The sequence below is a fragment of the Mesoplodon mirus genome (assembly GCF_964341445.2).
Source record: "Mesoplodon mirus genome assembly, chromosome: 14".
Taxonomy (NCBI): domain Eukaryota; kingdom Metazoa; phylum Chordata; class Mammalia; order Artiodactyla; family Ziphiidae; genus Mesoplodon; species Mesoplodon mirus.
In genome coordinates, this window is record NC_138990.1 from 46,218,907 (window position 1) to 46,230,535 (window position 11,629).

The 11,629-nt window shown below is 43.0% G+C and overlaps 1 protein-coding gene across 1 annotated transcript; it reads right to left on the bottom strand.

The window, feature by feature from the left end:
* Window positions 1–25: 25 nt before the first annotated feature.
* SUPT7L (SPT7 like, STAGA complex subunit gamma) lies at window positions 26–11,588 on the bottom strand. Its single transcript, XM_082643111.1, has 6 exons — window positions 11,357–11,588; window positions 10,225–10,325; window positions 8,855–9,473; window positions 5,073–5,397; window positions 3,923–4,160; window positions 26–1,901 (listed from the first exon to the last, which is right to left on the bottom strand). The coding sequence occupies exons 3-6, from the start codon at window positions 9,265–9,267 to the stop codon at window positions 1,639–1,641; spliced, it is 1,239 nt and encodes a 412-aa protein (XP_082499237.1). The 5' UTR covers window positions 9,268–9,473; window positions 10,225–10,325; window positions 11,357–11,588; the 3' UTR covers window positions 26–1,638.
* Window positions 11,589–11,629: the final 41 nt, after the last annotated feature.

Below are 11,629 nucleotides of genomic sequence, written 5' to 3' on the forward strand. Positions count from 1 at the left end.
CTTTAAGAGGAAACCATTTGCACAGCAAAACTCTGAACAGACCTGATTTTTTCCCTTAGTGCCTTTGTATACTTTTTACTTAAAGAGGAACTTGTCCGGCCTATGCTATAAGCTCCATAAGGGCAGAGAGAGTCTTACTCATCTGTGTATCCCTTGCGGAGGACCCAGTACATAATAGGTGCTCAATAAATGTTTGCTAAGTGAATGAATTAAATACTAGGTGGCTACTTTATGGAAACTGACGACCTGATGTGTACTTTCATCAATAAGTAAGCGAAAATGAAGCTAAGCCTGGAACAGCAAGGGTTTAGATAAACGTGCCAAGGATGTACAATTAGCAAACTTATAAATGATCTGGTAACAGTTTAAATTATAACCTCATTTTGTTGCTATTGCATTCATATTTATTCTCAGTGCTGGACATTTAAGGCACTCAGTGATGTGGGCCTTGATTTCTGGTGTCCACAAAAGGAGTGCTCTAACTTTCACAAGACTTGTATTCTGCACCCCCAAACCAAACTTCAGCAGTATTTAACATGCACACATTTGCTAATTACTCCTGATTATTCCAGTGCTACATCACTTACTTAATAAATACTGATTGAGACTATCAGATGCCAAGCAGGGCAGATACTGCTGTGGATGAGTAACAGAAGTAAAGTTGTTCAAGACATGATGTAAAGCAGAAAGGTGCATACTGTTATCCTTTTAGAGGCTGCCCATCCAGTAGAAACACAATGTGCTGACAGAGAATTCTGGCAAAGGAATGGACTGTTCTCTGATGGCCAAGCAGATGCAACAAATGAAATAGGCACAAGCCTGTCCTCAGACAGGTCCTGTTTGCTTCATTCACAAAGGAGAAAAATGAAAGGAGCAATCAAAAAGTGTACATGGTGAAAATATTTTAAAAAATCTGAATGGAAATAAGAAAATAAAGATGGTGGAAATACATGGAATAAGTCTACAGAAGGAAGAAGAAAATATGTGGCTGAGATAGTAGAGGGCTGTCTGAATAAGTAGAAAGGCTGTTTACCACAGACAGCTCTGACTTTATAGGCGACCTTATGGGCAGCAAAAACAGTTTGAAAAAAAAGACTACTGATAGATAAGCTATGCAATGTTTAGCTATTTCCTATTAGGTATTAGCACTGGATTCCCAAGGACTTCGACCAAAAATGAAGCAAGTTAAAAAAAAATTGACATCTGATACCAGCATATATTTACGTGTGAGTCTATTCAAGCACAGCTTTGAGGCTTAACAACATCTCCATCTTCATAATATCTCTGCAAGGTAGGTCAAAGCAGTATGATTCTTCTCAGTTGTGCAAGAGAAGCAGCTCTAGAGAAGCTAAGTCACTTGTCTAGTCACACAGTAGATGTCAGGGACAGTGCTTTGGTCTCTGGATTACCATCCCAGTGTCATGTCTGTGAAAGGTAGCTTGGTTGTTGTGGAAAACTACAAAAACTGGATGCAAAAGGAAAAAGCAGACTTATTTGGTTAAATCCAGTTCCACTGATATCAGGAAAATCCACTGTTTAAGAATAAAAGTCAAATCACTGTTTATGGAAACGAATTAGAATACATCAAGGTTTTCTGTTGGGTCTTGTAGGTCTGGAGAGAAACTCTCCCTCTTTGCCTTATATTTTCCTCATCCTCTTTTTACAGCGCTGGTTGAAAACAGGGGAGGACCCCATGAGGCTGTCAGTGGAGTGGGAGCCGTAGCTGCTGTCTGAGTCATCAGGGCTCTGGGGGATCCCAGCTTCACTCATGCCTGACATGGGCTCCTCGAAGACATCGCTGCCCAGCACGCCATGCCCAGAAACGTTGCCTTCTTCACTCTCTTGTGGCTCCATTTTCACGTGGGGCAAGTTCCAAAGTGGGGAAGCATTTACTTCTGTACCTGGGAATGGAAGAAGAACATAGAACTAACTAGCAGTAAGAAAGGCTGGAACAGGGCTTCCCTGGTGGCACAGTGGTTAAGAATCCACCTGCGAGGGCAGGGGACATGGGTTTGAGCCATGGTCCGGGAAGACCCCACATGCCGTGGAGCAACTGAGCCCGTGCACCACAACTACTGAGCCTGTGCTCTAGAGCCCACACTCTGCAACGAGAAGCCACCGCAATGAGAAGCCCGCACACCACAACGAAGAGTAGCCCCCTGCTCGCCGCAACTAGAGAAAGCCTGCGTGCAGCAACGAAGACCCAACGCAGCCAAAAATAAATAAATAAATAAAATAAATTTGTTTTAAAATATCTATTAAAAAAAAAAAAGGCTTGGGCTTTCCTGGTGGCGCAGTGGTTGAGAGTCCGCCTGCCGATGCAGGGGACGCAGGTTCGTGCCCCGGTCCGGGAAGATCCCACATGCCGCGGAGCGGCTGGGCCCATGAGTCATGGCCACTGGGCCTGCGCGTCCGGAGCCTGTGCTCCGCAATGGGAGAAGCCACAACAGTGAGAGGCCTGCGTACCGCAAAAAAAAAAAAAAAAAAAAAAAAAAAAAAGGCTGGAACAAAGTAGGAGACATGCACCACCCAGGGCCAACAGATGACCTTTGAGATCAGTTTTCACTCTGATTCTCTACTTGGCTGGAGAATATGGTGGTTATTCTCTGCTCAAACAGTTACCAACTCTAAATATCTTCTTTTCCACTTCCTCACCCTCCTTTACCCCACCTCATCCACCTCCATTTTCCCTAAACTAGGGAAGTAAAACTATGCTTGTGGAAAGATTCATGGTTCAAAGGCAGGCACAACCATGGGCTCTTGGTCAGGTGTTACATTGGCCTGTCCTTTCATGGGGCTGTCTTGTTTTCCTGCCTTGTGTTTGGGTCCCTGGTCCTCTCTCACATTATGAAAAGTTAATGACCAGTATGAAATGCTGGCAGCTGTTCCCAGACTGCTGAAAAGAGACGTGACCTCTACATCTGCAACAATTTTTTTGGCTCTCCTGCCTCCGTGTCTTCTAGCAACACTGTTCTGTGGTTATTACGTCTTCCATGGTGAAAGGCTCTCTGCCCAATACTTTAAAAAATGCGGCCTAATTCTGTTTAGGCTACACTGGAGGACTGGCTATTTTGCATCATTTGTGCATTGATGACATGACAATTTATATTTGTAAAGAAATGAGTGTCTAGACTAATTTGCAATCTAACTGACTTAGGGATCAAGTCATCTGGTTCTGAAGGTAATCACAGGGTCTATCTGGAAGAAGAGGCCAGCTGCTTGTAACTGGGTTGCCCTATTTCAATTCCTTTCAGTTCCAACTTGTTGGGGGGTACTTTAGCAAGGAACCCCAACTATTCAAACATCCCTGAGCAACTAACATTACTCCATCTATCTGGAAGTTGCCTTAATCAATTCAGTACAAGCATCAGGAAAGACCAGAATACAGAGGGCAGGAGGCCATCTGCCCACCCAGCTGGGTCAGCTGAATTAACTCTGGTAATCACTTATTGCATCTACATCCTAACTAGAAATAATTTTTTTTTTTTTTTTGCAGTACGTGGGCCTCTCACTGTTGTGGCCTCTCCCATTGCGGAGCACAGGCTCCGGCGCGCAGGCTCAGTGGCCATGGCTCACGGGCCCAGCTGCTCTGCGGCATGTGGGATCTTCCCAGACCGGGGCATGAACCCGTGTCCCCTGCATCGGCAGGCGGACTCTCAACCACTGCGCCACCAGGGAAGCCCCCCTAACTAGAAATAATTTTAAAGCATGTCTGTAAAGCTCTGCTAGTCCTTTCTTCCTTAATTACAAAGAGAATGTTGGTATCTGTAGATCAGTGAAGCTATATTTGTTTTCAGACTTTCCATTCTCCTGCCCATCCCCACTTTTGTTCTTCCATCTCCAGAGTTTGAGTCCAAAACGCAAGAAGTACTGAGATTGGCAGATCTCCCAGAATCAAAATGGGTAAGTTGTTTCCTCTTACTTGAAGCCTGTGGTGAAGCCTCGACCTCCAGGTTAGATGGGAAGCGTTCACTCTGAGTCCCAAGGACTCCCATGGGCAGTGACTGGTCTCCAGAAGCAAGGTCAGCCTCCAGTTCCTCACTGACAGGGAAGGTGATGTCACTCACAGGTTCCTCCTTGATCTTTACAGGTTTAGTGTCCTCTGTGGCCTTCTCAGGATTGACAATCCTTTCATACTCTTCAGAGAGCTGCTTACTAATCTGTTGGCAAGTAAGTCAATTTTCCAAGTTAAAAGCAAGTTGGATAGTCAGCTTGTGGCATCCATGGAAAAGCCAACAGAATATGAATATGCATAAAGCATCACTACCAAAGGAAGGAATGTGAGTTTGAAATTCGTAAATGACAGAGACATGTAAAGAATATCTGTTTAGCAGAGAATGTGCGTGTCATTAATTAAAAGGTACATAAAGGTGAAAAATATTTAGACTGTATTATTATATCAGAACTGGGACAAAAGATCACATTTTTAGCTATAAAAACTAACATTTGACATAGGTACCACAGGTGGATAACGAACACTGTAGGAAACCTGGATCGCTTAGCAAAGACGACTGGGTGTTAAGAATTCCTTACCATATTTTAGATTTGGGGAAACCGAAACAGTGAACAAAATGCCTCAGGCCACAAGGGTTGAAGAGCTCAGATATTTCTGTTTCTAACCCAAAATGGTGTCTCCCCCACCACACTCCACCCTTGGGCAGCATCACCTCACTCTGTTTTGTTTCTTTCTCATAGCACTTAACGCCATCTGAAATTATTTTGATCATTATTTGTTTACTTGTTTTTGTTTCCCTCTCAACAAGAGTGCAAGCTCAAGGAACTTGTTAACTGCTGAATCTCATAGTGCCTGACTCACAATAGGCACTCAATAAATATTCGTTGAATAAAAGCATGCTAACCACATGCTATAATTTCACTGACTAAAGGAGAACCCTGAGTCTGGCCAGGTCAGTGATGAGGCCAGTGGAACACAGCCAGGGCCGAGAGGAAAGCAGGGTAAGTCCACTCTGTTCCAAGACCCTGTGCTCTGCACCCTAGAGCAAGTGTTAGGGATCCTGCTGGGCACCCCTAGATTACACATCTTTACCCACTTCTCCTCAGGGTCCTCTCACCTGCAGCATGTAACTGTGATAGTCCTTGATGCGGTGCTGCCAGAACTTCTGGAGGGAGAGCACGCTGCCAATGCCCACTTCATGGAAAACCTGCTCCATCACGTCGGGGAAGGGAGTCTGCCCCATCCGGGCCTCCTGATCCACAGCAAAGCGCAGCAACTTGGTGAACTTAAGACAATACTCGTGTGCCACATCAGTTAGGGTCTCCAGGACACTTTCGTTAGCACACTCAAAGCCTGCGTGGGCTAGGATTGTGGCCACTGCCTGGTAGAGGAGCTGCCGGCAGGAGTGCCAGCTGAGTTCGGTCACAGGTTCCCCTTTCCCCCTGAAAGCGGAGACATGCTAGTGTTATTAGTGCTCCTGCAAAGGGGTGACCTGTCCTGTCTCCCTAGAGGTTTACAATCCCAATCAAACCACCGGCTCAGCTTTCCAGGGGAATTCTAGGCAGGTTACATAGCCCGGTGTCATCTTGTTGCTGTCAGGGCACGTCTCAACAACCCCCAGTCATATCCCTGAGCTGCTCCAATTACATAAAGTTTGAACAGGCAATAGATGCCTGTAGTAAACAGTATAAAAGGGTATCTAGTGAAAAGGAAGTTTCCTTCTCCTTATATCAACCGCTGGATTTTGATCACTTTTAGGATCTGATTAATTTTAAGAGTATAGCTCAGATAATGCTCAGTGGTGCTCTATTTCACCAGAACATAGGTTCCTCGCATGCTGGGCAATATATGGACTTCTAGAAATTCACAGTCCCAATTAGGAGATTCTTATTTAACTACAACAGACCATTTGTAAAGCTGGGAAAGGAACTCAATTTTATAGAAGCAATCTAAAACATATATAGCTTACAAAGCATTTTTATCCTGTTTTATGCTGTGAAGTGGGTAGGGGTCCATATTTCTTCACATCCCTATCCGGCAGGTGAAGAAACTGAAGTTCAGAGAGGCTGACTTGCCAAAAGATTTTTGGTATTATTAAGTGATAGAGCTTCTGCCTTTAGATCCCATGTTCTTAATAATACACTGTTTTGCACCTAATCACTACGACAAAGATCCTAATCTTTCCAAAACAAAACAAAAAACCTCAAAAAGCTGTCTGGTCTCCTAAAAATAACTTTTAATGAGCTACTAATTTACCCGCTCTCCTGAAATTTCCTATCTTCTGCCTCCCTCTGACAAAGTAAATAGATAAAAATAAGATAGGGTACAGAAAATTACTTTTCCCTGGTCCATACTTGGCATGCGTCACCCTGTGCTTGCTGTACAGAGTGCCTGAGGAGCTGCACACCCATGCTGCTGTTATCTGCTCAGTAGCAACTACTGTAATTCACATAATAATTGGAACATAAGAAAACCAACTGCCTAATAACTTTTCTTTCACTGTTTGCATCATCATTTCCCATGGCCAGTCTCTCTGGACCAAAAGCTAAAGGCTTCAGAAGTGCCTAATAAACAGAGCTAAATCAGTATTGCTTTGCTTAATATGTGGACCCATTTCAAAGGAAAATAATTCTTCCCATACCCCCATAGCTGATGCAAATATTTTTTGTACACAGTTTCTTAAATATGTATAAAACAAACTACGTTTAAACTTCTGATGTTCACAGACTCTTCCTAACAATTAAAATTAGAAAATTGACACGAAACTACAAATTCTAAATAATAGCATCAATTTAATATGAAGGACAATATTATTTCGTTAAAGGTAAATTGCTCTCAAAATGTAAACTTGGTACTGATTCCCACAGAGTAAGTGTGTTGAAGTTGGGCACATCTACACTAACGCGGGGCAAGCATGTAACGACACAGTTCTCCCTCCCTTTTTCACTATTCCAATGTCTTCAGAGCCTTCGATTAGACAATACACCATGACATTTTCTGGCCTTCATCTGGCCCAACTGCAAGCCTTACTTAATAAGTCTATTTCTGTTCTTTTCTCATTAGTTTGGGACAATTAAAATAGTAGCAACTATTATCATCAATAGGCAGATGCACTAAGTGATATACAATATTACTTATGTAGTATTTTTGCCAAACATTTCATTTGAATCTAATCTTGAGGAAATAATCAGCAAATCCAGTCTGATTTGGGACAGCCTACAAGACAAGTGACCTAAACTCTTAAACAAGATTAATATCATGTATTATAAAAGGGGGAAGCTATGCTGGCTTAAAAGACACTAAAGAGGCAGAGAAAGACAAATACTGTATGATATCATTTTTACATGGAATCTAAAACAAACTAGTGAATATAACAAAAAAGAAATAGACTCACAGATATAGAGAACAAACTAGTGGTTACCAGGCGGGAGAGGGAAGAGGGGCGGGGCAAGATAGGAGAAGGGGATGAAGAGGTATAAACTACTATGTATCAAATAAATAAGCTACAAGGATATATTGTACAGCACAGAGAATATAGCCAATATTTTGTAATAACTTTAAAAGGAGTATAATCTATAAAAGTATTGAATCATGATGTTGTACACCTGAAACTAATATAGTATTGTAAATCAACTATACCTCCAAAAAAAAATAGACACTAAAGAGGTATAACAACCAAATGCAATGCATGAATCTTTGTTAGGTCCAGGATTGGGGACAAACATACCTACAAAAGATATTTTGGAGACAACTGGAGAAATCTGAATACAGACATATTAAATGATAGTATTTAATTAGTGTTCATTTACTTTGATGTGATAATGGTTATTGGGATTGTGTAGGAAATTTCCTTATTCTTAGGATAAGGTGAAGAATTTAGGGGTGAAAGAATGCTGAAGAATTTAGGGGTGATATATTGCAATGTCTGCAACTTTAAAATATTTGGCAAAAAAAGTCTTACGTGTATGTGTATATGTATATACATATGTTTGTATATTTGTGTGTAAATGTGTGTATACACACTTACACATACGTGAGAGAGAGAAAGTAAATGTGGCAAAATGTTAACAATTGGTGAATCCAGGTGAAGGGTATTTGGGTGTGTGTCATACTATTATTTAAACTTTTCTATAGGTCTGACAAAGTTCAAAATGAAAAGGAAAAAGTAATTATTTGGCACCAAATGCAAACTTTCACACTGAAACCTACCAGTAGCACTAGGTTATAAGGCAGTCATTCAGATGATCTGGAGCAGGGCTCCTCAAATTGAAATATACTTATGAACATTCTGGAGGTCTTGTTAAAATGAAAATTCTGACTCAGCAGGTCTGGGTGGGTCTGAGACTGCATTTCTAACAAGCTCCCAGGTGGTATTGATGTTGCTGATCTTGGACCAGATTTTGAGTAGCAAGGATCAAGAACATTTTTCTATTATTATTTCTTAAACTATGTTATCAAAATGAAAATACACAATTAAAAATTGTTGTATAGAACTTGGAGATTCCTAATAGTATGAGAATAAGTCCATGAATCTCATTTTGAGGACACTGAGCTAAACCCATATTATACCTTTTAATTAAACAGAAGGACTAGACTCTGAGGACTATGAGGCCATGGCCTATTTTACAAACTAGTGTAGTACCTTGCTCCTAGTAAAGTGCTTGGCACATATGAGGCACTCAATAAATATTTGTTGCATCAGAAAATAAAAAAATAACAGACTCTGGATTCGGAAGATCAGGGTTCAAGTCCTAGACTTCCCACTAATTACCTGAGCAACTTTGGCCAAGGCAATTACTCTCATCCTCAGTTTCCTCATGGAAATGTGATTACCTGCTTAACACGGTTGTTGAGAAGATTTTTTTGAGAAAAGTAAGATATAGCAAAGTCTTGCCTTACCGATAAAAGTCACTCTCTGGGTCACTGTGCCGGATGTGGAATGGGGCGCTGGGATTCTTACAGTCTAAAGGAAGGAGGTCATCAGGAAGAGGAGGTGACCCAGGGCAGGACGGAAGAGGCTCACTCTCTTCAGTCTTTACACCTTCTGTCTGTTGCTGATTCTGGGCCTGAGCTGTGGCAATGAGGTTACGCAGACGTCGGTTGTGCTGGATCAGCTGAATGGTATGGATGGTGAGGCTGCATGGCTCTGAGGGGATGTCCAACATAGTGGGGGGCTTGGGCTTGTTGGCTGAGGGCTGGTGCAGGGGTGGGTCATGGACTTCTACCAGTCGGAACTCCCGAGGGAGCAAGTCAAAGGAACTTCTGTTGGTCTGGTTTGATGAGATTGGTATCTCTCCCCAGTATCTCAACATTTTGGAATAAGAAAGGAAGAGCTTTCAAGTTAAATGTAGATGATATCCTAAAAGTAGTGTTTTAAAATCTCTAGCAACTGCAGGTTATGGGCTTCTATAGTGAAAAATAGGAAGTCTAGCCAGTTATTTACATAAAAAGTAGGCAGTTCAAGACCACTTAGAAAAATGTCAGTGTCAGCAACACTGTAGGACCAAGGATGTTCTCCCTGAAGAAATTAAGAGAAATATAACTGTTAGATGCCAGTCATCACAATCACACACTAGGACAATTCCTACTGGACTGAACCACAAGGTAGAGTTTGGGTCATCAGTAAATTAATAGCTGCAAGAGTATCTGGGGCTATAGTGTCCATATTTTCCATCTCACCCTACTAACTCATTACCAGAACTGCCATCATACCCAGTCCTGAACGATTTGCAAGGCAAGATGCTTAAATGAGACCTGGAATACTTCTCAGAGTATCTTGACACATCTGTCCTGGATCAGTAGGAGAAAAGGGAATAGAGTTAAAGATAGGAAAAGGTGGCTCTTTTTTTGTTTTTTTTGGCTGTGCCATGCAGCTTGTAGGATCTTAGTTCCCCCGACCAGGGATAGAACCCAGGCCTGGGCAGTGAAAGTGCCGAGTCCTAACCATTGGACCACCAGGGAATTCCCGAGGTGGTTCTTAATTTGTGAATGCCAGGCATGGGAACCTTTAACTGGTCCTGGTGGAAAAATTTATGAACCACTAACCTAAACGGTCTTATGCATTCAACTTCTGACATATACAGGGAAGAATCTGAGATATCTGCTGTCTCCTAACGAATATCCCTTCCTTCAGTCTCTCCTTATATCTAATCTACTCTCTACAGTAATGCTAGACTTAATATTTTAAACTCATTGCCTATTGGAAAAAAGTCAGTCAAAATTTTTTTGGTTTATCATTCAACAACGTTTACAGTCTGGCTTCAACTCACCCTTCCAGATTCATTGCCCATGTGTCTCTTCAAATTCAACAAACATTTACCGAACGCCAGGTGTCATGTGAATAGATAAAGACTAATGCAAGATCCTTGCCCTGAAGTGGGGGAGAAAAACATAAAAAGGACATTTCAATATTAAAGTGTGTGGTAAGAGCTGTTCTAGAGACACAGACCTGGTGCAGTGAGAAAACACAAAGGAGGAACTTCCTGGAGAAAATGACCACTTTAGATCTACCAGTATCAGACTACTCAGGCTGAGAATGCCATGCATTTTCACAGCTTAAAGATGTGATCTCTGCCAGAAATGCCCTGACACCCACCACATCCCTGGCCGACTTGTATTCATTCTTAAGTATGGCTTAAGTCACCACCCTCTATCACCTCCCCAGTACAACTCCCTTCATCATATTCTCAGAGCACTTTGCATGTCTCCATCACAGCATTTATCCCTATATTTAAACTAGTACTTAATCTCAATTTTATTCTTCCATCTGGCTCTCACAACTGTGATCTTAGTACAGTGAGTGCCTACTACATGCCGGACTTTGCCTTTACTGTTAATTCAATTCTCCCAACCTCTCTATGAATTAGATACTATTATTACCCCACTTTTCAGATGTGGAAGCTGAGGCCTACTGTCTTGCCTAATGTCAGAAATGGCTGAGAGGGAGGGCCTCCCTGGTGGCGCAGTGGTTGAGAGTCCGCCTGCCGATGCAGGGGATGCGGGTTCGTGCCCCGGTCTGGGAGGATCCCATGTGCCGCGGAGCGGCTGGGCCCGTGAGCCATGGCCGCTGGGCCTGCGCGTCCGGAGCCTGTGCTCCGCAACGGGAGAGGCCACAACGGTGAGAGGCCCGCATACCGCAAAAAGAAAAAAAAAAAAAAAAAAAAAAAAAGAAATGGCTGAGAGGGAAAACCAACACGGCCAGGCTCCAGGGCCTGCACTCTTAACAACTACACTATGCTGCCTCATTAATTGGTTTCGGAAAGAATAAAAGAACGAACGAATAAATGAATGAACCAAGTGACAACAAAAATCGCCCTCTCCCCTAGCTTCACCGAAAGGAGCACGAAGGACAGACACCAAGCACAAGCAATGCCCAAGTCCCTAGGGGGGCTCCTCCGTCACCGTCAGCAGGCGCAGGCGCCAATCACAGGGTCCTGGGGTCGCCTAATGCTGGGGCAGCCCGAACACAGGGACATCTGGACCTGGACCGAGGCAAGGAGGCTCCACGATGGACTGCCACGTCGCAGGTGCGGGGTTGGGCGGCTGTACGACTCCGAGAGGCCTGAGACAAGGGTCGCGTCAGGCCCGGAAGGCTGGTGTGTTGATTAGTGATTCAAGGCTGCCGGAAGCGCTTCTTCTCAATCAGGCGCTGCCACAGGAAGTCGTTGTAACCCA

Excerpts from the sequence above, each read along its gene's own strand:
- SUPT7L (XM_082643111.1), bottom strand. The coding sequence starts at position 9,267 with ATGTTGAGATACTGGGGAGAGATACCAATCTCATCAAACCAGACCAAC. Across the intron at positions 5,398-8,854 it reads CCAGAGAGTGACTTTTATCG|GGGGAAAGGGGAACCTGTGA; the intron begins GTAAGGCAAGAC and ends CTCCGCTTTCAG. Across the intron at positions 1,902-3,922 it reads GGCTTCACCACAGGCTTCAA|GTACAGAAGTAAATGCTTCC; the intron begins GTAAGAGGAAAC and ends TTCCATTCCCAG.